At 41.6% G+C, this 27,958-nt stretch overlaps 1 protein-coding gene across 3 annotated transcripts in view; it reads right to left on the reverse strand.

The window, feature by feature from the left end:
• COL21A1 (collagen type XXI alpha 1 chain) overlaps positions 1-27,958 on the reverse strand; it is a 194,401-nt gene that overhangs the window by 66,389 nt on the left and 100,054 nt on the right. For all 3 annotated transcript variants that reach the window (XM_075126475.1, XM_075126476.1, XM_075126477.1), the window contains exons 10-16: positions 27,132-27,185; positions 26,900-26,953; positions 17,962-18,015; positions 16,576-16,629; positions 15,934-15,987; positions 15,800-15,853; positions 11,471-11,524 (exon numbers count right to left, since the gene is read on the reverse strand). In XM_075126475.1, the coding sequence (XP_074982576.1) occupies positions 11,471-11,524; positions 15,800-15,853; positions 15,934-15,987; positions 16,576-16,629; positions 17,962-18,015; positions 26,900-26,953; positions 27,132-27,185 (378 nt within the window). The remainder of the gene's footprint in view (positions 1-11,470; positions 11,525-15,799; positions 15,854-15,933; positions 15,988-16,575; positions 16,630-17,961; positions 18,016-26,899; positions 26,954-27,131; positions 27,186-27,958) is intronic.

Consider the following 27,958-nt stretch of genomic DNA (forward strand, 5'->3'; position numbering starts at 1 on the left):
ATATCCAGTGACACTGGTACTAAAGCCTCGGTCTTCAATCTGTCTTCACATGATGCCAAGAGGATTGAAAGGTTTAAACCATTTATTGAGGGAGAAAATTTGAAAATCCATGTAAGTGACCTCAAGAGAAGCAACTATTATATTAATAAAATTATTATAACTTTTTTTGGTTGCTGCAAACTTGTTTGCAGCTTTACTGTATATTAAGATATGTTAATATCTGAACATACAAGTGTGTTATAGCCAGGAGGCTTAAAAATACAATAATACTTCTACATATTCAGTTAGTTGGTCATAAAATGTTCGGGCTGATAAAAGAAATTTCAGGTTTCTGTTCTGTCTCCCAAGGGCAAGCAAACCCCAAGATGATCACCTCCTTGGCCATACACCAGGTTTATGACCCCTATAAGTTTTATATGGAGTCAGACCTATCTGCATTTTAAACTTTACCTTGCTTAACCTTATACTATTTTCTTTTATGCTATGGTTAAAAAATGTATTCATTATTGAAATGTGTACTTTATTCTAAATAACAAACAATTGTAACTCTGAGGTCAAGAAACACCAACCATGTAAAACAATCATGATTTAGGAAAAGGAATGCAGGGTTTTGTTATCAGATCAATAAATATAGAGGTAAAGTAAAGCTATACACTCTCTCTCTCTCTCCTCCCCTTCTCCCTCCCTCCCCCCCCCCCACTTTTCTTTTCAAAGAAAAACCTGAGTTTAAACCCACACTAAGAATTGGGAAAATATTCTTTTTGAAATTGATTTCTTTTGTAAAAGTATTAAAAGTATTCACTCTTCAAATTTGGAGAACATTTATGCTGGAAAAAGGTTACAAAAGATATTGGTTACTTCCAACTCATGTTTCCAATGAAGGTAAAAACCTTTGTGTTTCTCAAATTCTTAGGATGACATAAGCTTCTTTTGAGATGTATATTTGGAAATATTTTGTATGTGAATACAAACCTTCACATAACAGCCTGATATCATTGTTCTATCAATAGTAAGATGTTTGATGCATCATTTAGCAAGATCATCTGATGTTAAACTAATTACTAATGTAAAAAGCCATATAAATAGAGAATATTTATATTAATAGGGAATTAATTAATTACTCAAACCTCTCAAAGATTGGGAAAAAGAAGAGAGGATACATTTTTTATGACCATTTGAGCTTAAAGACTCTCTTAGATAATTTAATTTAAAAAGACTACTTTGAGAGCTAACTGTTTTAAAGAGAACAGGAGTGTGTTTGGACTCATCGGAAACAGAATTTCAACTCCTATTAAACCCTGATGGAATAAAAGGTATATCTCAGAAAACTGACTGAATAAAAGAAAGAGTTAAAACTCTAAACTTAAAGATGTTCTCCTGCCACAAAAACAAAGGAAATATAACTGTGAAGAAAGAATTATAACCCTAATGTTAATAAACTACACATTCATAAGACGAAGACAGTACCCATGAAGACATGGAAACAATGAAAGGGTGACAGCTACCAGTTTTGAATATAAACAATTGTAATTTCATGGCAATAGGAAGAAGAAGAGTATAAAATTGAGAAGTGAGCACCCCTCACGCACAGACCCTCTGATACCCAGCTTAGACAGTAAACACTCCACAACTCATCCTGTCTATCTCCTTAAGCAAGCTGCCACAGACAGCTAAGAACAATAAAGGACACTCAAGAAGAAACTGACCCCAAGTCTTCCCAAGACTTCAACATAGAATCACAGTGGATTGGTGAGAGAAGGTTATACTGCCAAGGGATTAGATTTAAACTCTTGTAATGGTTTTATAGAGATATGAAACTGCTGTTGTAACTTAGAATATCAACAGTTTCTCGTGTTAATCACAGATGGTTAGATCACGTATTCCTGGAGAGGAGACAGTGGCTAAATATTGGTAAATACAGAAACATTGGAGATGTTGGATGTAAGATTCTTAATATTGGTTAACTGGCCTATCTCATGACAGCTCCTTAAATGGCTTCGTCTAAGTAACTGATTTAAATATTTTTTCAGCTTCATCATATATAGTTATAAACTGGCTGGTTATTTATTAATAACCAACAGGTTCCCCTTCCCTGAAACAAAATTATTTTGCCCATCTATAAACATTCTTAGTTACCTAAGGATATACTAAAGAATAGATTTACAATAATTTTAGGAAACAATATATTTTGGTCTTACTTTCCCAAGTTAAAAGCACCCACCCAAGAAATTGTCACTCTCAAGAGTTTCAGAGGAACAGCCGTGTTAGTCTGTATTCGCAAAAAGAAAAGGAGTACTTGTGGCACCTTAGAGACTAACCAATTTATTTGAGCATGAGCTTTCGTGAGCTGAAAGCTCACGAAAGCTCATGCTCAAATAAATTGGTTAGTCTCTAAGGTGCCACAAGTACTCCTTTTCTTTTTACTCTCAAGAGTGTAATCCTGGGGTTGGTAACCTTTGGCACACGGTCCACCAGGGTAATCCGCTGGCAGGCCGTGAGACATTTTGTTTATGTTGACCATCTGCAGACACGGCCCCCCTGCAGTGGCCGCGGTTCGCCATTCTCAGCCAATGGGAGCTGCAGGACATGCTGGCCGCCATGTCCCGCAGCTCCCATTGGCCAGGAACGACGAACCGTGGCTGCAGGGAGGTGCGGGGGGCCATGCCTGTGGATGGTCAACATAAACAAAATGTCTCACGGCCCGCCAGCGGATTACCATGATGGACTGCATGCCAAAGGTTGCCGACCCCTGGTGTAATCTACATTAAAAGCTCTCCACAGAAAGAGAGACATATAGACAAGATTGTAACAGAAAAAAAACATTTTTTCTTTTGTGGTTGGTTATTTGTGTTGTTTTGTATAATGTTCCCTTTTTTCCTTTCTTTAATAATGAAATAGCCATGGTTGTTAATTGTGATGATTTTGCTTGGCTTTAATCATGGTGTTTTCTAAAGTATGTAAGAGACTAAAGAGTGGGAGACATACACATAAGGTGGCTGTAAGAGAAACAATTAGGAGGAGCTGGCCTACCCATTTCTTGTTTCAGTAAACTAAATACTTTTAATAATTTTAAAATAAAATTATTTGGTGTCCAACAATTTCAAGTTACCCCTTTCTGTCCCACATCCAGCCACAACTAGAATTAAGTCAATGTTATAACTCAAACAACACTTCTACCAGTTTAGCAGAATAACCCAAACCATTTACTTTCTAGATAAGATCTTTGTCAGAAAGAGCATTGTATTGATATGCTTCTTTTAGCTTTGTCAGGTTTCATTCTAATTGCATTGTCACGACATTTTCTGAGTAACTAGTAAGTATTTCAGAATTAATACTGGATAGAGGTAGACATGAGATACTAGAGTTGGACAAATGCTTTTCAATGAAATTATATCAGTAGAGCAGATGATCCTTTTAATGCTAGTGTTAGTTTATTCAGGAGAAACTGTCACCATAACAACTCTAGAGCAGCTTTATGCACTCAAAAGTTTCAGTTTCCATTATCTGACTCCTTTATTCACATTTACATTCAGCATTAGAGCTGAATTCAATAATCCATAACAACTAATGTATTCAGTAAATGTTGCTTCTTTTTCTGATTGTGAATTATCCAAAAATGGTATGCAAGTTTCTCAAGTTTATTTAGTATTAGAAGTTATTCACAAATAATTTTGTTGATTAATTCCTAGTGGCCTCGGGATCCCACCTCAGCCGGCACTGCAAAATCCTACCTCAGCGCCTCATCGTGGCGCAGCGGTGACCCAGGCCACCTGACAGCTATGGTAGCGGGGCGTATGCCCTGGTAGGTCTAACCATGCTACAAAGGTGTTAGACTATCCAATCCAGGGAGGGGTATTGCTCACTCAGAGGAAACAGCGCTTTTCCTTCTCCTTAGAGGTTGAAGGCTAGCTAAGCTGGAGGAGATATGCATGCCTGTCCGCCTAGCCAGTGGAATGGCTTGAAGTTAACGGCTAAAACAACACAAGTAAGTGGGTCTTAATTCCCTGCGCATCATCGAACCATTCTACGGTGGTGGAGCAGAAATTGAGCAACGAGAGGTTGCTAAAAATGTCAGGTGCTAGGCCAACATGGAAAAGGACAACCCTTGCTGTGTGTACTTACAATTGTAGGTCGCTGGCGAGGGAGGAAACGTTAAACCATCTCATGGAAGAGAAGAAAAAGGATAAGAAGAGATATCCTTGGTGTCTGCGAAACCCAACAAAAGGAGAAGTTGGAAGTCAACTGGAAGGATGGAAGCGCTGTGAGGCTCGGAAAGATGGCGCTAGAAATGTTGGAGGAGACGGATTTATCGTCAGTAAGGATTGGTCTTCGAAAGTCATATCATCACGTATTGGTGTGCTGCATCTTCAGATGGAGTCAAAAGCTACACTCAAGGTCATCCAAACCTACATTCCCACAAGTGCAAATTAGGACAAAGTGGAAGAATTCTACTGAGAGCTCAAAAGAGCCCTTGCACAAAAGTCCACTTACACTGTCACAATGGGAGATTTCAATGCCAAGGTCAGGCGAGGGAAAGCTGGTGAAAAGTTCATAGGGAGATACGGCAGTGGCGAAAGGAATGAAAGAGGAGAAAGGCTGGTAGCGATGGCAGAAACTAAAGAACTGTATGTGGCAAATACCTGGTACAAAAAGACGACCACAAGAAGGTGGACGTGGATCATGCCAAACACGAAGAGCAAGAATGAAATAGACTATATTTTAGTCAGTAAAAAGGCGCATCGTTCAAGACGTCTCTGTGGTGCAGCCTTTCAACACCAGCAGTGACCATCACCTGCTTAGAGCGAAGCTGATTTTTGATGAAGCGGTGGAAAAGAAGGCGTTACAGATGGCAAACAGAAAACAGCGGCCAAAGACATTCAATGAAGCAAAGCTGTAGAAAGCGATTTCTGGGTTTGACTGGAGCCAGACGGAAAAGTGTGATGAGAACTATAGTGTCTTTGCTGACAAGCTGAGACGTTGCATAAAAGCAGCTGGAATTGAAAAGCTGATGAAACAAAAAGCTTGTTGGAGAGGCAGAGAAACATGAAAAGGAGCTCGGATAACAACCTGGAGTACTCCATTCTGTGCCAGCTTATATAGCGAAAACTGAAAGACAACTTTGAGAACTTCCAGAAAGAAAAGCTCCTCAAAACAGCTGAATCACTCAAGAGCCTCAGGACATGCAAGCAGGAATTGATGCAGCATAGACTGAGCGTAACAGCATTGAAGAACAAGGATGGAGAGACAGTAATCAACAGAGCAGGGACGGAGGAGGTCTGCAAGGACTTCTATACAGAGCCGTTCAAATCAAGAATCAACGTCCCTTTCCCAAAGCTCCAAGAGTCAGAAAAACACGTCCCCCAGTAATCGTCAGCGAAGTCCGAAGTGCACTACACCAGATGAAGAAGGGAAAAGCTCCAGGCAAAGACACAATAATGTCAGAAATTATTTCTGCAGGAGGTGAAAAACTTTGGAAGGCCCTCGCTTTAAGATTTAGTAGATATCTTGAAGAAGGAAAAATACCATCAAGCTGGAAGGAGTCGAATACCATCCTGCTGCACAAGAAGGGCGATCAAGAAAATCTTAAGAACTAACTCCCTATATGCCTGCTCTCTCACATCTACAAGCTCTTCACACAGGTGATAACGAACCGACTCTCACAGAGTCTGGATGAACAACAGCCAAGAGAGCAGGCAGGGTTTTGAAGAAATTTCAGCATGATCGACCATATATTTACCCTTAGCCAGCTCCTAGACAGAGCGAGGGAATACAAACTCCCCTGTGCATTGCTTTCATCAACTATGAAAAAGCCTTCGATAGCGTCGAGTTTAACGCAATATTAAAGGCGCTCACAGAGCAGGGCATTAACACATCAGTTTGTTGAAGGAAGCAAATACTGGATGTACAACAGACATTACTTTCCTCGAAACTCCCTTCCGCATCCTAAATCGAGAAAGGCAAAAAGCAAGGAGATACGATTTCACCAAAACTATTCACCATCTGCCTCAAAATGGTTATGAACAAGATCAACTGGAGGAGTGGTGTCAACATAAATGGAGAATGATTATCCCATCTCAGATTCGCAGACGACATCGTACTAATTGCCAAAAGCACCAACCAACTGCAGAGCATGCTACGAAGACTCGACAAGAAAATCAGTCAGGTCAGCCTGAAAATGAACCGCTGCAAAATGAAATACATGCGATCAGATGTCTTACGAAAAGCCCGAATAACGGTAACAGGAGAAGAAATTGAAGAAGTGGAACAGTACATATATTTAGGCCAAGAAGTTAATATGCGCCAAGACCTGAACGGAGAACTCTTGCGAAGGCTTCGGGCAGGATGGCGTGCGTTTAATTCCATTAAGGACGTCCTCAAAGGAAAAATCGACAAGACCACACGTACAAATATCTTCAATTCAACAGTGCTGCCAGCCATGCTGTATGGCAGTGAAACGTGGGCACTGACGAAGAGAGAACAGCGGCTGTCAGTAGCTGAAAGAGCAATGGAATGAGCTATGTTGGGAATTTCCCTTCTGGAATGCATCCCAAATGAAATGATCAGAGAACACAGCAGTGTGAAAGATATTTTCGTGGAAAGCAGACATAATAAGATGCGATGGGTGGGCCACACAGCATGGCTCATGGACAATAGGTGGACCACAATCATTGCTGAGTGGTACCTGCGAGAACAGAAAAGACCACCCGGTCGGCCTCCAAGAAGATGGGAAGATGACATTGAGAAACGTTTCGGACGAACGTGGAGAAGAAAGGCAAGAGTGTGAGAAGAATGGCAGACGTGTTGTGATCGGCGCAGTCTTAACGACAGCTGAAGACCGATCGATTCTAGTGTTTATTTCGACTATTCAAGATACAACATTTGAGCTGTTTTGGTTTTCCAGAATAGATTAATATAGCTGTTAAGATCAGGTATATATTGCAAAAAATCTTCATTATGAATTTTAAAATGTGCTTCTCATGAATATTATTCAATATTCACTTATTAGTCATCAAGCATTTCTGTCAGCAAATTTGTTCACTGGAAAGAAGCACAAAGGGGTTGCAACTGCAGTCAAAGTAATTTATCTAAATATGAACTAATATCTGCAGAATTTATTTTTATATTGAGTATTCACTCAGCCCTGTTTAGAACAGTGACGTACAGTAACATGACTTCTGGATAAGGAGAAGGTTGATCATTGGAAATATCAAAGTCTATTTTTTCAACAATTAAAAATTGTCTGTAAACTTTCCTTTGTGCTTAGTGTCCCTTTGGAAAATGTCCTGAAAGCAAGGGATTTTGTGAAGGCCACTATCATACCTATGATGTGGACTGCTAATGTTTTTTGTATTAATGGGCATATAAGCAAGCAGGTTTTTCTTATTTGCTATCTAAGGTAGAGCTTAGCTTTAGGACAACATTAGACATAAGCAAGCTTTGTGGATAGCTTGGCACTACATTTCAAGGCAGCGCAGTGGCTCAAGGAGGTGTTCCACTGTAGGAAAAAAAGGCTCCATGCTCTGAGACTCCATCACTTGCAGTACAGGCTACGGAAGAATACAAGTTCCTACACAGAAGGGTCCTGAGAGAGTAAGAGCACTGAGGAAACTTGAGAGGCATAGCAGAGATGGGGATATCTGAAAGTGGGAACAAGGTATGGGGGAATCATTCTACTTGGAAGGTGGGAGGTGGAAATTCCAAAATATTCTCTGTATAAGGCACCATCACATAATTACCAACCCCCCCCGAGATCACGGTTTTTCCACTTTCTGGCTGCTTTTTCTCTAGCAAGTGGATTAGAGGAATATTGCTTTCAAGAAATGAAAGTGAGTTTCCTTCTTGAATGATATATTTGGCAGTTCCTACAGACTGGAATCATTATACCTGATGCAGTCAATGGCTTCTACTTTCTGATGATGAATACATTCATTCCTGCAATATATATAATTCCCTATTGTTTGTATATACTGAGTGACCTTTTCAAGCAAAAGGTTTTTTACTTAGCAAGATTCCAGTAAGACACTCACAAACTCTTTAGAATGATTAAAACTGGGCACAAACTTGTCATACCTAGCACAGTTATCAGTTGATATTCACTGGCAAGCAAACAAGACAACAGGTCAACCAGTGGGATTAACCAGAATTTGAGTACTTTGTTATATTGCTACCATCGTACACGAGGAAAAATCCATATCTGAGACGCTGTGTTGTGACCTAAATATTAAGCACACTGTCTACCAGTTCTTGAATGTTTTCAGCTGTGTATATGTTTATAAGAAATAGGCAACTTGTAGGATCTATTACAGCTACTGCCACTGTTTAGACATGGTGCTGGTGACAGCACTACATATGCCAGGCCTAAAACAGTGCTAAAAATATCCTGACAGCATCACCCATGAGCCTCAAAACTACCCTACTTAAGAGTTTTCATGTGTGGGTTCATTATGCTCTAGGAATTATTCTGGGAAAGTTCTGTAAAAGCAGCAAAGAGTCCTGTGGCACCTTATAGACTAACAGACGTATTGGAGCATAAGCTTTCGTGGATGAATACCCACTTCGTCGGATGCACCCACGAAAGCTTCTGCTCCAATACATCTGTTAGTCTATAAGGTGCCACAAGACTCTTTGCCGCTTTGAAAGAAAAAAGGCATTTAACACTATCACCATTGCTGTGGTTTTGTTATCGTCTTTCCCTCCTCACTGAGTAATGGGCCTACCCTAGCCTAGATCTTCCTCTTGCTTCTAATGTATTTATAAATTGTTTTCTTGTTACCCTGTATTTTGTCCCTACATGCTTGTGTTGTTTCTTTTATATTCATCCTTCATAATCTGACATAGTTTCCACTTTGTGGATGACTCTGTTGTTGAGTTTCAGGTTACTAAAGATTTCCTGATCTCTTACCATCCGTCTTTGCCCTGAATAGAGTGTCTCTAAAAACTGCCAACTCTCCTAAACTCTTTTTTTTCCTTAGACTTGCTTGCCATGGGATTTTACCTACCCATTCTAATGTTTGTTAAACTGCCTTCCTGAAGTCCATTGTCTTTATTCACCTGTTTTCCCTCCTACCCTGCTACCATTCCTCCTACCATTCCTTAAATCCTCTATCATTTCATGATCGCTTTCACCCACACTGCCTTCCACCTACTTCCGAGAAAGGAGCCTGCCTTGATAAATCTATACATTCTGGAGGCTACTTTATTTCATAAAATGGGCAGGACCAAGGATGCAGCATATCTGGCTACCTTAAGGCCCTACTAGTATTATTATGCAAAAACAAACATATCACTTGGAAATACATGCTTAATTTTACAAACTACTTTTTCCTACTCAAAAATTCAGTGATTAATAAAAGAAATAATACTCCAGTGTGTGTGGTATATAGAATATAACCACACCTCTCAGACACTGGAGACAGTTGGCTGTCAGCTCAGCCTCTCTCTGCAACCAAGACGTGTAGCTGTAACAACTGGACCCCCTGGAAACCGTTTAAGTAGCTGTGCGCTGCAGTAATTTCCGAGTGCAGAAGGGAATGGTGAGATTGTACTTGTCAAAAAGCAAAGGGCTAGACTCTATCTAGCAATGACAAGGTGGAACAGAAAGAATAGGAAGGAATAAGGATCCTATCCCACACCCACCTTAGAGTGGCTTCATAGGGGTCAGTTATAACTGCAGCTGGCTGGAACCTATAAGTGGAGAACGAGCAGACTAGCAGACAGAACCATAGCTCTGCCCTCCTCACCCACATGTGTTTACCTGTGGCACTCACTGGTTGAGTGGGGATGAGGGACTATGTGACATCTTTTAAATGAGTGTTGGCAAATTATCCCTCCACCAGTACAACTGAAGAGTCCAGGAGGGATTGTGACTCTCTGAGGAATTGTGCTCCCTCTGGGGTCTTATACACCACCCATTTCTGTAAGCTGCATGCACAAAGCATGATTGTACCCAAATAAATCTTTACAGCACATGACAGTACTGAAGTGTCAATGCCCTGAACTTTTGGGGACACGTTAATCAGCTGCCTCATTCCCATCTCTCCTATTCTGCTGGACATTCCCCATCTGCTGGTGGCTGGCAGCTCCATGTCCCTGAGGGTGGCTCCTATTTCCTCTCCTGCGCTTCACGTAGCAGCTGTCCGTAGAGACAGCTAGGCTGGCTCCTCGTTTCCAGCTGTTTTCCAGGCCACCAGGCTGTGCTTTGCAATGATGAGCCAAGATATCTGTAGAGGCAGCTGAAAGCATGGAAAACAGAAAAAGCCAGCTCTCTGCAAACTACTAGTAAGTGCTCCGCAGACCATGTGTGGTAAATGGACAGCGTTTGAGAACACTGCTTTACAGATAGATTGTATTCCAGGTAACAATTAAAAACACACCAGTTTACAAGTTTAGAAACTTTTGTGGTGCTACAGCTAGCATCCTGAGAGGTGACTTATGCTATAGGGTACTGTGAACTGGTGGACACTTTCACCAGTCAGGGAATGGAAATAAGCTTCACGCCTATGTCGTTTTAAGGTCCTTTCACTGGATTTATTAAATTTCCACTCAACAATCATAAAAAAAAGTAAGTCAACTGAAAAATACTGGGCAGCAACTCCCAGAAGGCTTTCTCCACTTGATTCAGGGGAGAAAACACATCCTTCCTCACCTCTCCCGCTTTCCCCTTCCTTTTATGCTCTACCTTGAGCAGCCTATGATCAGCTTGGACCAGTTAACAAGCTGCAGCACCTTTACTTTGTCAGAAGTATGGATTAGGATAGTGACCAAAAGTCAATGTTAACTACAAATGATGGAATACAAAGGAAGATTTCTTGTGACTACAATGGCATTAATAGACGTTCCAGTGAACAGACTGTAAAAAGTCTTCTGTTCTACTCTGAGAATTATTTATTTATTTAAGAAATTGAAGAAAGAATTTTTGAGTTAGGACTCACTACAAATTTAAGACTTGAACTGTGTTTTTTTTTTAAATGTGTCTAATGTTTATTTGAAAATAATTCAAAAACAGCTAGGTTTAACTATAAACTTTCTCTCTACCACATGAATGTACGTTTATTTTAAAGTAATATATGTAATTATACCGTTTAAACAAAAATGTTAACTAGAACATCAATTATGTCTCACTATGCCTTTGTTCTGACAGAAAAGAAGGGATGGTTTTGTATTCAAATTACTGCAGTCTTCAAAATTATATCTATACATATGTGTGTGTGTGTGTGTGTGTGTGTGTGTGTATATATATATATATATACACACACACACACACACACTATATATGGAGAGAGACAGAGAGACTGCAGTCTTCAAATCAAATTTCATATATATGAATGAAGACTCTACTGTCTATAAAAAGACAGATCTTCCTACTCCTTTTCAGAATACAGCAAACTCTTCAAACTTGGAACAGCTAACATATTAACTAAATCATTCACTAATAAATCATGCTCAATATTTCAGCAGTTCAAACACTTACAGGGTCTCCCCGACGTCCTTCTGGTCCTGTAGAACCAGGCTGCCCAACTTCTCCCTTTAAAATGAAAAGAGCGTTGAATAGGAAACTCAGCCAAGACCAATAAATAATCTTTCTGTGCAAAAAGAATAGTGAATTCAAACGGGAAAACATTTTTAGATGGAAAATAACGAGACACCTGTTCGGCCTCCGGACAGCAGCGTCGTGAGCAAGAACAAGGTGATCCGCAGCAAGGTGCTGTGGCTGACCGAGAAGCTGCGCAAGTGCTAACCAAGCAATAGCTTCGGTCGGGGTGGCGCGGGGTGGTGGGCTGGTGAACGCTGGCGGGGCAGGGTGGGCGCAGCTGAGCACCAGCCTGGCAAGAGGGGCTGCCGGACGCCAGCCTGGCGAGGCAGCCCCTCCCCTGCCTGTGTCTGTCAGGTGCTGGGCTGGGGGTGGCTGGGCTGTCGCTGCCCCAAGGGAGCTGGGGACGGGCACTGGCTGGGGTGTGCTGTCTGGGTGCCAGGTTGGTCCGGTCCTGAGCCATGCTGTGGGCAGCTCCCCCATGGGTAATGGGAGCCCACAGCCCAGGCTGCCAGGGGGATGCTTGGTGCCCCCTGCCGGGCCCTGCCAGCTGGAGCTCTGGCCTCCGCAGCCAGGCTAGAGCCCCTGGGAGATCCCCTGAGCCAGGGCTCCTGCTGGGCTGGACCTGAGGCTCCGAGCTGGGTCCCCACTCTCCCGGGCATCAGCGACGGGCACATGGCTGTGGGAGCTCAGGACATGGGCGGCTGCTGCTTCCAGAGCTGGGGCATTCCCAGGAGCACCAGGCAGCCCTAGGGGAGGCTGTGCAGACAGCAGAGAAGTTGGTCTCTGAGCTGAGGCTGCCTGGCCTCATGTGCCAGGCAGGGGTGCCTTGGGCCAGGGCATCGCCCCGGCCCCTGGGGCGCAGGGACTGGTGCCAGGCTGAGTTCTCATGTCCCCCCTGCTGCAGGCAGTTCAGCCCCAGCCTCGCTCTGTCTCCTCTAGGGAGCTGTACCCGCTGCGCTGCCACCTTCGCCATGCTCAAGAAGGGGATGAGTCCTGCCTGCTTCCCACCTGCTCCCATCTTGCCAGCTCCGCTGCAGGTCTCTCTGGACCCTGGCCAGGCTGGCTCAGCTGGGCAGTAGCGGGGCTGGCTAGGGCCCTGTGTGTCCAGTGCCATGGTCAGTGTCCCCCAACTGCTGCGTGGTGCCTCCTGGTCACCCTGTGCCCTGGGCTGTTCCTGCGTGGGTCGGCTCCTTGAACCTGCCAGCACCAGCGCTGCTCGCAGGCCTTGCTCGCCGGACAGGCACCCGCCATCCCCCAAGTGTCCTGCCGCAGGGCCCAGCCGCCATTCCCCGCCTGGCACTTGGCCCAGGCTGCCACTTGCCTGACCCCGCAGGGTCTGGGGTGAGACAGCATGAGAATAAGCCACGTTTAGGATCAGAGCGGGGAGCCCAGCCATGGGACATGAGGACCCTGGCACCGAAATCATCCCACGCACGCCAGAGCCCGCACGCGGCCCCAGCTGGGTGAGAGCCCCTCTCCGGCTGCTTGTCTTCATGCACCCAGGGTTCAGCTGCACCCCAGACAGCGAAAAGGGACTGGTCTTAGGTCAGGTCTATGCTGGTGAATTAGCTGGCCCCAGCTGCATGGTCTGGGGTGTGAAATTCACCCCCCTGCCGACTTAGGCTCTGGTGTAGACAGCGTCGGGCTGCCGCTTGGGGAGATGGGTTACGCTCCGTGCTGGACTGCATGTCTATGCTGCAGCGCCGGCTCTGCCCCTTTCTAGTGTTAATTGCAGGCATGATTCCAGCTGCCATTGTTACTAAGAGTAGTCCTCTGAAAATTATTTCAAGGCACTTCTGAACTATTGCACTACCAAGCAATGACCAAATAATTATGTTCTGATTCAAAACATGCATGTTATTCCTTACTAAAAACTCAAAGAAATAGAAAAAAACCCAAAAAGTTCCAGAAATGAGTGTACAGAAATAAAATATGTCTAGAAGTTAAGGTATAATAAGTTGCTGTCAATTTAATTTACAAAACCTGGGTATGCAGCAACAATTTCTATCACATTCTTTCCCAGAACAAATATGTTTATGAAATTTTGTAAGAGAACAGAAAAGCTCCAACAAAGACAGACTTTTTTTAATCCTCTGATTTTGATTACAACGGAGCCAGAATGAAATACTGCAGATGGCAAAAGGAAGCTGATAAAATGTTTGAATGAAGCAGTAATAAAAGACTTCTGTTAACTATTACATTCTGAAGCAATTATGGCACAAACTCTTTCTCACACTCCATAATAAATTAACTTGGTGAGTGACGGGAGTAAATGAGACTTTCCACACACAACTATTTCAAGAATATTCTACAAAAGGAGATGAAAAAAAGTAGTAACTTTGGGCCTATCATGCACTCATACTAGAATAGTTAATTAAAGGAAAAAAAGATAAATGAATTTTAGTTTGAATGTGTACATTTACATTTTTTTTAATCATATGGTTTACTGTAAGAGTGAAGGCAGATTATATACTCTCAAAATTCATGTTTTTCAAAGACATACATTTCTTGAAAAGGCCATAAGCACATATACATTTGTAAGAAATTTTGTGGAAAACTCTGCGTCAAACTAAGTGTTTAACTGGAACCAAACCCATCTTATCCTATACCAGGGATGAGAGAAAGTTATGAGATTGAGTTTCATTTGGTTCTGATAAAATGAGAGTTCTGGGATGCTGCCTATTTGATTTTCAGAAGCAGGGAAACAGCTCCTTTTCATACTACAATATACAGTATATATTTTCAAATGGAATTCCATACTCTTGTATGCACTCAATTTGGATGCCAAATCCAAATCCCTTGATGCATTTATACAAGTCAAAGTTGGGTGATTTCTCAGATATGTGTGAATAATTATGACTTGCATGCATCAATGGGATTTTCAGACCAAAATCAAGTGAATGCAAAAATGCTGAAAACTAAATTGAATGGTGAATAAAAACGTGAAATGTTTAAATACTAGAGAAATCCAAAACACTATCAGTTGCTGAAGCATGAAGTAATTTCTTAATAAACTATCATCAGAATCTTTTCTAACTTTACCCAGTTTGTTCTACCCATTTTTGAAAGGTGCAGAGAAATCAGAAAATAAAGACTAAATCAAATAAGCTTATTACAGTTATGGCCCCCAAAACTTGCCAATTTGACCTAAGATTAAGTAGATAAGCTGAGTATCTTCATTATTCCCTTGCACTTCCTCCCTATAACATCTAAAGGAAATAACCTCAATATTTGCACTGTTTGAAGTATCTTACTGCAAATATTTAATTATTAAAGGCAAGTTTCAAATTTTCAAGGCCACCACCGTACATGTATTCTCCTTGCCAAATATATTCTAAACATAGTATGACCACCAGTACTGTTGTAGATGATCACTTAAATTCAATGAATCTGTCAATACTGAAAGGATTATTTTATGGAACTGAACTATGAAGTAGTTTATTTGACACAAACAAACTTCATTATTATATCAGACACTGAAAACCAGCTTGCATATTGCATTAAAAATTGAAATGCCTAGTGTCTTCCTTATTTCATCTCAGAGTAATGGGAAAACCAATAATCTAATAGGCTCATGACCCACAGCCCCCAGTATGAAGATCAGGCTTTGTTCCTTGCACCATCTACTATTAGGAGGCAGATATACATTTAGCTAAGATTGTGAAGAATTGGGAGCTCAACATAATAAAATGTGCTGAAGTAGTTCTCTCTGTTTCCCATGAAACCTGCTAATTCCCATGCACTACCAACTGATGGAGGTGGATTCTTGGTGTTAAATTAGTCAAACATGAGGCATATTTCAGGTTTAGAGCTAGATTGTGCCCGCACATGTGTACGCAGTGTTTTGGGCCATTTTCCCCCTTTCAATAGCTATCATAATAATCAACTCTATCATTTGCCTGTATAGGAAAGAATTCTGTGAAGAATATATATATATGCATATCTGATGTTTTAAATTATTCACAGAGTTAGAGGAATACATATGGAAATGGAAAGAACAAGATTAATCCTAAGCAGTCTTTGATAATCACTAATAATACATTCCCAAAATAGCTCTTCAGCAATTGGGCCCTGATCCAAAGCCCACTGAAACCCCAATGGCTTTGACTAATGTCTACCAGTACTAGACACAATTTTTATTTCCAGTTACCACCCTCAAAAAACATCCTAGAAATAACTAGACCTATAGCAATGTTATGTAAGGCTTTGGCAAGTTACTGACACTTCAAAAATAAAATACAATTTATTGAATGAATATGTAAATACCTTAAAGCCAGGGCTTCCAGGTAATCCATCCTTCCCATTTCTCCCAGGTTCCCCCTGTGGCAACAGGTAACATGACACTATTAGTAATATTAACAAAGTAAATTTAAAGGCAAAATTGTCCTTATAGAACTTACAGATCGTCCTGGCATTCCTGGAAAACCTGGATCACCTTTTTCCCCTTTAGCACCCTGGAAAAATATAAGAAACAAAAAAAAACCAAGGAAAATGATATTTAAATAGTATCCTCAAACTCAGTTACATGATTTCAGCACAACTAATCTGAAATTCACACACTTGTTTGCTTTCATTTCTATGAAAATTTGCAATGGAATTTTCTACATATAAAAGACTATGGACCCTATGCTGTAGTCTTTACACAGGCAAAAGGCCATTATTATTGAAGTGTAAAATGGGAAACACAGAAATCAAGCAACAACCCTGCTTCAAATGGCTGAGATTTTAGACAGACAAAGATGTGAAAAAAATAAGACTGTAATTTAGAATGTTTTTGCTTGTTTTACACGTGTATGTATGTGTGTGGTGACTGTGTTATATTGACAGACTAGAATTGATTAGCTGGAAAAAGAGTTTTCAGGAGGTATCTGAATGAAGAGCTCATATTGGAGCAGAGATATTGTTCCAAACATTGACTTCAACAGAGGTATACCTGAGAATGCACTGTCGGATTCAATCTATGTAAATAAAAGGCATTTTACAATGTGAACAAATCAGAAAAATGCTGGCACTTCTTTTTATGATATTCAATTCACACTTGCCTTTTTTCCGTAAATTCCTGGTGGTCCTTGATCTCCCTTAGGGCCCCTTTCACCCTACAACAAAATAAGCATAAAGACATTATTTTGCTTTTAGAATTTGAGCTAATTATATACAGCTACAAACATGATGTATTCCAACTCACTGTTTGCTTAACAAATAGACTGGCTGAAAAGAGGGAATCCCTTTCCATTAATTTTGTTTGCATTTTTAAGGAAAAGCTCTCTCACAGTGGGATGAAACACCAAAAACAAACATTTTCACAGAAAAGGATTAAGAAAAATTCTGTTTCAGGAGAACAGAAACGGAACTTTTTTTGGCTTCCCAGCTGCCCTCAAGAAAATGTCTTGTCAATTCAACAGTTCCACTCTTCCTCCCTGCTAACCACTAGCTCTGGGAGCTAGAGAGGCAATGTGCGTCTCAGTTCCCCAGAGCTAGCAGGGGAAGGTGAGGAGGCAGAGTGGCCCACGCTTTGCTGTATTTTGACAAAAGTCTAGTCAAATCTGTAATAGATTCAGCAAAACATTTTGTTTTACCAAAGTGATATTTTCTGACAAAACTAAGAAATGTATAGCTCAGATCTGAAAAACAGTCTGCTAAAGAGTTCAGGATGATAAATTAAATGTGATTTCAGAGTGGCAAACTCTTGCCAACAAAGGACACAATTCTGCATGACAGTGAGCATCTTCTGCAAGGTACAGATGGCCTATGAAGTACCACATGCTTAGTATCTCTGGGGAGATGTTCAACAATTCATAGGTTTAATGCCTGTGTTTCCAATGGGAGCTGCTGGGTACTGAGCACTTTTGGAAATCTGGTCAATTCCTTGAGATCTTAAATGGAAGTTTAAAATCTTTGAAAAATCTTTGAAAAGTTGAAAATCTTTGAACAGTTGTGTGTGCTGCACTCTTTTGAAATCTGTCCTGAAAAGTTTAAAATAGACATTAGGAGGAGCTTTAAGGAGTAAGATCAATTGGGCAGTTGAACACACTAGCAAGGGATGTAATTGAGACAACTTCATTGTAGAACATGTTAAATAAGACTTTCAAGGAATTAGTGCAAGAAAGTTCTTCAAAATGCTGGGGGTCAAACTGAATGACCTGAGGAACCTGAGTATAATCAATGATTCTATCATTTGAATACTATTTGCAGAGAAGAGGGCTCTTAGTTTTATTAAAATCAAAATTCAAAGCAATTCATACACAACATGATCGAAAGCCAACAGAAATAAAACATTATCAGTATTAGTCTCGCCTCTTATCTGTGTTTATAGATAAATTTAAATATTACACATAGTGGTAACTAAAATCACTTTTAAAAGCTATGAAAAGAAGTTTTGGAATAATCCAAAATGGATGGATATTTTACAAGAAGCTTTTGATTTCAACCTTTGATGCTGGCATCCCATGTAATCCAGGAAAACCAGGAAATCCATGCTCACCCTAAAACAACAAATATATTAAAATATGTATATATAACATAAAATAATATTTTCATAACCCAAGTGATTAACAAACCAGGAAGAGACTTAAAACGAAATGGCCTGATCCAAACCCACTGAAGTAAATGGAACAATTCCCACTGACTTCCCGAGGCTTTGGAGAAGACCCAGTCTGAACAACATGATGTTAGTGATGCCAATTTTACATGAATTTGATAATTATTTTTAATGCTACATTAGTTCTCTCCTCAAGGCCCACAATGCCTATACTGCCTCAGATAGTTAGCAGTTTACATTTCTTTATGTAATTAGAAAACTAAAGTTATGTATTGTACATATGAACACACGTATGTGCATATAACCAACAGACATATGTTTACAACAATTGTATACTGCCATCACCCTTTGTACATTGCTCATCAGCATCTCACAAACACACATTAGCCAATCTTAGCCCCTAGGAATGGTCAGAGTCCTGCCCTCAATTCTGTCCATTGCTATGCCATGGGGAGCAAGTGCCATGTAGGAGGCATGCTTTCATACACATAGACCCCACCTGACACTATCAAAGATCCTGGCTGCTCATTTCCCTGCTGATCTCATTAAAACCCCACCCCCTAGTGAAAAGGGTGAGCATTTGTGAGCATGTACAGTATTAGAGACATTTTAAAAACAAACAAACATATAGGCAGTTCAAATAAGCAGTTCCCTTTTTACAGAAAAAAATGTGATAAAAGCAATTGGCCATAAAAAAATTAAGTTGTCCACATTTCTGTAGGAAAGCGTCATGAGCTTAGCTTTGTTTATGAGTTTGGCCTTCCTATTGTCATTGCAACTGCCAGATGTCAGGATTCTCAGTGCTTTTGCTATTGATACTGGAGATATTTATTTGATTATTATTTTCAAGCTCACTTGAGCTATTCTAACAGAGGCTAAATTGTATCCCGCTGTCACCTGACCTTAAAAAGCTAGAGAAAGATATTTCAGTAGACGGATTTTATTTTAATCAGCCAACAGAGCATTTGAACACTTACTTTCATGGCCAGTTATCATGGCTTGTCTCTACTTAAATCCACTAACTTTAAATTTAACACATTTACATTAGTTTCAGACAACAGAGGAGAAAATTTAGACTAAATTATGCTGCCCACTTAGTGATTTTATGTAATATTTCAGGTATAAGATAAGAAGGTATGAACAATAGGCCTGAACTGGAGAAATGTTCGACACCCCCTGAGAGGTGTTAAACCCATTCTGAACCATGTAAGATAATACACCTACTTACTATACTGTACCTGTGGTTCTTCAAGTTGTAGTCATTGCGGCTCCGTAGGTGAGAATGCACTTCATGCATCTGCGACTGGATTCTTTTTGCTAGCAGTGTCCATTAGGGTTGTGCATGCTCCTCAAGTTCCCGTGCGAGGGTGTAAGGAGGGTCATGAGTTTTACACTGACTTTAACATCTTGAAGGACCACACTTATTGTAGGATAAGTAACTGTTCTTTCTTCAAGTATGTAACAGTGTGGATCCCACTGTATGTGATTGGCAAGGAGTATCTTCTCCCAGATGGTGGATCTGAGGAGTATCAGATGTGTTCAATAAAGATTGAAGTACTGCTCTTCTAAAATTAGGATCTTCCCTGGTTGCCACATCAAGTCCCTGCAGCAAGTGGTCAGCAGGTTATTCCATGTGGCTGTCTTACAGATCTCTGATATAGGCACATTTTTGAAGCAGGCCAACAAGGTTGCCTGTGCTCTGGTGGAGTGTGCCTTGACTTTTGGAAAGAGATCCTCATCAGCCAGCTGGTAACAGGTAAAATGCACCATGTAACCCACTTGGAGAGTGTCTATGAAGAGATCACCTGACCTTTTGATACACCCGATATGATCACAAGGACACTGGAAGAGAGCCCGAAGGGCTTAGTCCTGTCTAGGCGGCACAGTAGCATTCTGGAAACTCTTCCAGTGTGTGAAGTTTCCTCTCTCCTGGAGAAGAATGAGGTTTCAGAGCACACCATAAGGCAATTGACTAACTGAGGTGGAATTCCGAGACTCCCTGAAGAATGAACTGGGGGCAAAGTCTCATCAACACCTTGTCCCCATGAAATGACATGTATGGTGGTCCAGCCATTGTTACTAGAGAAATTCTCCAGCCTCCACTTTGTCTGCCTGATCTCTATTCTGAACAAGCTGGAACTACTTCACTCTAAGGTGGAAGCTGCCGATAGTCAATTGGCAGAAAGTCCATAATTTCTAAGATGGCGCCTTGGCAAAAGGCCAAATGTGTGTGTGTGGATCAGCAGAATCACAGCTCTGAGATAAACAGCAGTGAGCATGTGCAAAATTGGTGACTACTGTACTTTACTTAAATAAAACCAAGTACAATTTAATACTCCTCAGGAAATTCTGAGCCACTGCTCAATTCAGAATTTGCACAGAAATTAATGTTATGCACAGAATTTCCTTTTCCTCCCACAGAAATGGGCTGCAGAGCTGCTGGCCGCCACTAGGGGGCACTGAACCCAGCAGAGCCCTGCTCAGAAATAGAAAACACTGCCAGGGAGAGGTGGAGGGAGCTGGAGGGTTCCCAGCAGCTGCAGTACCCAGCATGCTCTGGAGGAAGCAGGCAGTGTGCAGGAAACACTGTACAAGCCCGGGACCCAGCATCAGGCTGTTTCTCCTTCTGGATCCTGGGCTCTAGTGGGGAGGGACTGTGGACGTCTGGGCTGGGGTCGCACCACAGGTAGGCTCTGGGAGGTAGGGGGTGTGGGTGTCTGGCCCCCCTGCTGGGCTCTTTGCGGAACGGGGGCAGAGAAACAGGAATTGGGTTGTTGTTGTATGGGTTTCCTTAATTCCCTACTGCTGGGGGAATTTTTTTGTGTGTCTGTACTATTACCGACATATAGTTGCTGATAAGTATTTTGAAATAAATTACAAAATAATTGAAACTGGCATGATTATATGGTGTTATTTTGACAAATAAAATATGCAATTTTCCCTGCATTTTAAAATACTGTGCGCGGAATTTTTAATTTTTTTGGTGCAGAATTCCCCCAAGCGTAACTTAATAACTGCTGTCAGCTGTGTTCCCTGTAAGCTACGCGCCTGAGCGGCTGTGCAGGAAATTTAAGTACTGCCCACCTGATTAGGAGCACGTGTTCAGGTGCCCTCCCCCACATTGCTCTGTCCTGCAGCTGCTCCCAGGACCCTCCTGCTGGTAGTGAAGAGCATGGGAGGGGGGGACGGTGCCGATGTCAGGGTGTCCTCCCACTCCTGTACCCCATCTCCGCAGAGCAGGTGAGAGGCAGGGGACATAGCCTGGTTCAGGACTCAGAGCTGATGCCCAGAAGGGTGAGTGTCTGAGTGCCTTTCTTAAAGAGACAGTGCACTGTTTCTGAGATTTCCCCAATAGTCTGCTCACACAGTCTGTCTCTCTCACACACACTCTCTCTCTCCCCTTCCCCATGTATCCCATCTCCACAGGGGAGTGGAGACAACAGATCTCAGGACAGAGCAGGAGAGCTTTCAGTGAGTGTCTTAGAGAGACAGCGCAGGGTGTCTCTCAAACTTTCCCAGCAGCTAGCACACACACTGTCCCTGTGACACACACATTCTCTGTGTCACACTGTTGCACACTCTCTGTCACATGCACTGTCACACATACACACAAATACTGTCTGTGTCACACACAGTGTCAAACACTGTGTCAAGCACATACATGCAGCCTCTGTCTCACACACACACACACACACACACAGAGTCTCTTTCTCACACTCACCTACCAACACACACTTCTTGGTACTTCCTGCAATGCACATATATGCTCTGTCATTTTATTCTTTCAAAAAGTGTGTTATTTTTGTGTTTTGACTGGTCTATGCATTTCATATTTTTTATTTCTCTTACATTTAAATTTAATTCTTTGAGTAGCGAGTTCTAAAATGCCTAACCTGTCCTGGCTGGAGTAATTATCCCTACTTAACCTTTTAAAAATATATATATCTAGGTTTTTTGTTTCTACTTGTGGCACACATCCACACATTACCTCGGTGCACATAACAAAATTTATTCCGCACATGGGTGGAAAAAATTAGAGGGAACATTGGCTGTCAGTGATTTGTTCCAAACTAGCCATTTGTAACAAAGTGTTTCGCTTAGAATCACTTAACTAAATGCTATTGTAGTTTGAATGCTCTTTAAACTTGTAATAAGGAATTTATGTTAAGGGATTTTGTCCCTTGTTTAGGATTTTTAGGATATACTGTATTAGGGATTATTAGCTACATTCATAAAAATAAACTTTGATTTGGAAAAGAATAGTGCCTGTGACAATTATCGGAACGTTGTACCCATGTCCTCTAATATTTTTGCTTAACAATCCCAGAAACTTATATCTCAGGAAGGACAACTTAAGGGGGCAATACATAGATTATTCCAGGATGCCCAAAAATCCATTTTGAGGGGGTAACACCATGAGTGCTTGGATGTTGCTGACTCTGCCAATGTGATGACAACAAAGAAGATCATCTTGACAGTAAGGTGATACGATGAACATTCTGAAAAAAAGCTCCATGAGATACAAGAGCTCAAAAGGTAGAGAAATATGCCCCTCTGGTTGAAACCTTGAGAGCTAAGGGTTACCAGGTCCAGATACACGCACCGATCATCGGAGCCTTAGGCGCATGGGACCACAGTAATGAGCGAGTGCTGAGAGAATGCGGAATCAGTCACCGCTACGCTTGGCTGATGCGGCAACTCATGGTGTCAGACACTATCAGGTAGTCGAGGGACATCTACCTAGAACACGTCACTGGACATCGGCAATACCAGGAGGGATGAGCTGGACTGCCGATGAGAAGCGCAGTCAGGAAAGTAATAAATACTTTCCTCATGGATTGTAGTTTCTAAATGGACAACCTACCTAATTCTCAATTACTAAGGGAAAAATTCCACTCATTGATATACTTTGCTTTCCACAACCAAATCTCTGTACAACTTTTCATGAGTGATGTACCAGAGTGAAGAGGGGTGGTCACTCCGCTCCAGCCCTCCAGGGGTTAAAGCAGCCCTGGAGAGGGCTGCAGCTGGGGGAAGAGGAGTGAGAACAGCTGGGGGAAGCTGTGAGTTAGAACAGATGTGGCCAGCTCAATCAGGGCCCAGCTGGCCCTTATGAGAGGGCTGTGGGCCAGAAGCTGGAGGAGTCTCACTCTAGCTCTGGAGTGGGAAGGGCTAGCTGCCTGGGAGCAGGGTACCTAGAGCAGAGCAGAGCAGAGCTGTGCTGTGCTGTGCTGGCGAAGGGCAAAGGGAGCTGGAGAGCTCCAGCCTGGTAAACCCCCAGGCTGCAGGCCTTGGTAAAGGCCCAGAAAGGCAGAGGGGCAGCCTGGGAATAGGCAGAGGCAGCTGGTCCTAACCCCTTGCCAATGATGAGTGGCCATTACACTGCAGTCTGCCCCAATGAGCAGGGGTTAGACGATGACTGGCAGGAGCCACTGAGGCAAGGTGGGTTTAGAGGGTTGGGGGTTCCCCACGGAGGGGAGACCCAGAGTGTGGGGGTATTGCTGCGGCAGAACCCCAAGTAAAGGGCACCGGGGTCCGGGAGGGATACAGGGCCAGCAGCAGAGGGCACTCCGGAGCTGGAAAGAGCTAATGCCCAGACAACCACAGGAGGTGCCACGCCGGTGAGTCTTCGCCTCGCCACACCAAGTATTCGGATTCTAATATCTAAACTGTATTGTTAAATCTATTCACCTAAATTTGGGTTATTGCTGATTATATACTCTATGTATCATATGACTTTTTAAAAACTACTGTAACTTTGTATTTGTGGATAATCTAAACACTATACCCAGACATACAGACACTCTTTTCCCAACCTATGTATTATATAATTTTTTTTAACATTAGCTTTAATAACATTTTTAAATGTGACTGTGGTCCTGAGACAGCATGTCTGGTCAAGAAGGAAAGGAAATGTCCAGTCAACCTCCCATTCAGAGTCAGTCTGATGGCCAAAACTGTCTCAGCCAGTATGGGACTATGATGATAACAGTAGCTTTGTCTCTGGGGATCAAGGGGATTGGTGGGAAGGTGAAGAGGAAACCTCAAGACCAGCAGAGAAAAAAAAAAAGTATCCAGCAGAGATCCTAGACCCATGCTGCCCCTGGAACAAAAGATTCTGCATTTGGCATTCTCAGCTCTGGCAAATAGTTCTGTTATATTAATTTAGATGGAATATATAGGCCACAGGTGTTAATGTAACCTAGTCACTGTCAAACATTAAACACTGTTAAACAAGTTCTGCGGTTTGGTATACAAACACCTCATTTTCTTGTTTACCAGACTTGTCACTGGTGACATCCAGCCACGTCCAGTGTAACAAGGCGAGGCAGCTACCAAAAGAAGCACTCAATTGACTGGTCTTTGTGCGGCTCTCAGCTGAGCCATCAAATTAGCTGCCATGCGGTCACAGTGGAGTGCGTGGCTCGAGCTAAGGAGGTTAAGGTCTTCTACTGTAGCTTGGTCTCTCTTTAGACTGATAATCCAGCTATCTATGATCTTCAGGCAGTACCGCTCATGGACTATATGGGGGACAGGCCTTATTTGATGCTGGCAAGAACAGATGTCTTCGCAACAGTGATGAGAGATCTGGCTCCTCCATAAGTAGTGCCATGGGTCCAGTACTGATGGAGTCTGCTGTATCACAGTCTGCTCCATTTTGCTTTGCTTCAGTGCCAGACAAGCTTTGGAGGATTAATCTTCCAATGCCTCCCTGTTTCTATTTAAGTGAAAAGACAGAGCTCTTCCTCAAGCTCTTGCCCCAGTGTTCTGAGCAGCCTCTTTCTACGGCCTTCTTCGAAATCTGTAGCATCACCTTCAATACTGATGGTCGTGATACCCAGATTTGATCTTGCTGTCAGTACCAGCTCCTTACTTAGATCTGATTTCTTTACTGAAGCCTTAGTAATCATCCTGACTTCTCTATGGAGCATTGGATGGTTTGACTAGTATGGAGTTTTTGAGCCCAGAACTTCGGAGTCCAATGCCACTCTCATAGATTGTTCTAAGAGATGCAACCTGAGTCTGGCATATTGTGACTTTCTGGTTTGAGTGAAGAACAAAAAGGCATCTGCTTGGGATGTGGGATTTGCCCAGAAGAGACACTTGCTATGCTAGTCTTTAAGAAAAGTTAGTCCATCCAATTAGCAAGACTTGAAGTCCACAGGTTCTGAGCCTACCATCTTGAAGTCATTGTATAAAGAGGTCTTTATGGCCAAGGCATATCTGTTTAAAATTGCCATCCAGAAGAGGATTATTCAGTCCAAGAAATTGTAAGTGAAGGAGAGAAGGCTGTTCTGAAATGTTTCAGAAGTTTAGAAAAAGATCGCTCATGCTAGAGTTTTCAGCGGATAGGGACACTGCCAGGTTCCTTCTTGCTTACTTACGGGGAGTAAGATGGAACCGGGGAAGGATCATGGTCATCCCACCCTTTATGCTCTCATGTGGGTGCACCAAATGGCACAGGTTGCATACAGAGCCCTGATGGACACTGCTAGTGAAAATAATCCAGTTTCATGTGCAGGAGCAATTACAATGGGATCCACACTGATCCACAATCAAAAAAGAATGGACAAATACTTTCTTAAAAGCAATAAAATACAGAAAAACACAAGGAAAGGGACCTTTTTCATGAAGAAGTTGACTTAAATGTCAAGGTTCATTCAGGCAGTAACTTGGGCCTGTGCAGAGTCCAGGGGGCCTCTACACTGGTGCACAGGTCCACCCACACATTCACATATGACAGGATGCTGACCCGAGTAATAACAATTTATAAGATCATACTATCAGGCATGTCTTCCTACGTGTAATTAAGTGTTTAAAACAGGCAGTTTTAAATACTAACTGTACATATTTAAGAGTAAAGTATCTGCAGCTCTTGTAAAAACAATCTTAAGACTTCCATTGCCCTTGATTAAAAGTGAATGTAGCCATAATTTATGTTCATTTAATTATGGATTAACTAAAACAGTCAGCAACGGAAATGCCTAGCTTTAAATTAGCCAATGTGGAAACGCCTAGAAGTAATGGGATGAAATTAAGAAATAAAAATTTAGGCCAAATATCAGGAAAACATTCCTAATGGTGAGAACTACTCTACAGTCAAAAAATTTTCTGAGAAAAGTGGTGGAAGCCCCACATCTTGGCACATTTCAAGCTAGGCACATCTTGGCACATTTCAAGCTAGGCTGGACAAAGCATGAGAAAATATATTTTAAGACAATCCTCCAGTGGCAGGGGAATACACTTTTTCATCTTTAATGTCTAACTCTCTGAAATGGGAAAAATGGGAAAAAAAAGGAATACAATCATTACTGAATATTGCCCATTACCAACTGAACAGTTTTGTTTAACATGAGAGCCCCAATGAAGCAAAGCACATATTTAACTTGAAGCATATGATTAAGTGCTTTGCTGAACAGGGGCCTTAAGATTGAACAACCTGCTTTGTTGAATTAGGGCTATCTTTGGGCCTGAAGAAAGAAAAGAGATGGAAAAGAGCAATTTCATTAATCATAGATATATGCCTGAATAGCAGGTTGTCAATATCACTTTCCATCTGCTACACCTTTTAAAAATGAAATTAGCAGTCACATTAAAGGTCTTAACTTTATATATATGTATACACACACACACACATATACATATACACACCAATATTTTAAAGATAATACATCTTATTAAGAATGGAAATAATATCCTAAGCATAGAATTCCAGTTCTGGCTTTATTGTCTTGGTAGTAAACAACTTTTAAACTAGTTTCACATGGAAATACCAAGGCCCTTACTTGTACTAAGCAAGGATTGTAAATATTAAAGTAACTTTTTACCTTTGTACCATCTCTCCCTGCCTCTCCCTTGATACCCTGTAAGCCACGGGGCCCCTAAGAGAGAAAAAAATAAACACATTTAAGTTCTTTTACTCATTTCTTTTACAGATAAGGACCAGATCCTGCAAGTGCTCCACACTCTGGACTCTCAATGAAATAAATGGAAATAGTATGAGTACTTACAGGATTTGGCTTAGATATCCACTTTGTAGAAAAGACAAAAGGAGCTTACTTGAATCCCTGGGGATCCTGGAGCACCTGGAGTTCCTGCTATTCCTTGATATCCCTAAGAAAAAAACCAAGACATTATAGCTAACTATATGCAGAAGTTTGCAAACAATTATTTAAAATATCTTAGTTACATCTATTGAGTTGGTCACACGGTCTAAGGTTAAGGCTGCAGAACAACAACAGTTTCCATTAGAAGCTAATGTTTGAGACTCATATTTCAGGTTTGTGGAACTTTCACTTCTGGATGGAATGGCAGATTTCAGCCCTTCACTAAAGGTTAATTTTTCTCATGAGTAAGCAAAACCCATCAGTTGCTTTAGAATTCTTGACAAACAAGAGAAAGGAGGGGAATGTATCAAACATTTTAATTTTTACATTGTAAAAAGACAAAAAAAAAAACACACACACACACACACACACACACCGGTCTTTTATATGAAGCTAATAAAAAACTGGCTGAACTTTGAAACTCAAATTTGGTTATAGAAAATAAGCCTTACTGAAGAGACTTTGCTTTGCTAGGTTTAAAATAACTGCTTTAAAAATAACAGTTAATAATAATAATGCTGCACTGAGCACGTACAGTTTGAAAATTCTGTTAAGCTGTCAACTATAAACTTAAAAATAAGTGACAGGGAATGCTGGCCCTTTAAGAGCAGGGGCAGGCACTGTTTCAGGGAACAAGTGATATGAGGCAAGAGGGATTAGGAATAGGAACGAGAATTTAAGACCGTTTCAGTGATGGTAATCTCCAACATCCTTCACTAGCAACTGGCACTGGAGCAAGAAGAGATTACTGAAACAATGCTCTCATGGCATATTAAGCGA

This window comes from Caretta caretta, chromosome 3 (genome assembly GCF_965140235.1).
Source record: "Caretta caretta isolate rCarCar2 chromosome 3, rCarCar1.hap1, whole genome shotgun sequence".
Classification (NCBI taxonomy): Eukaryota; Metazoa; Chordata; order Testudines; family Cheloniidae; genus Caretta; species Caretta caretta.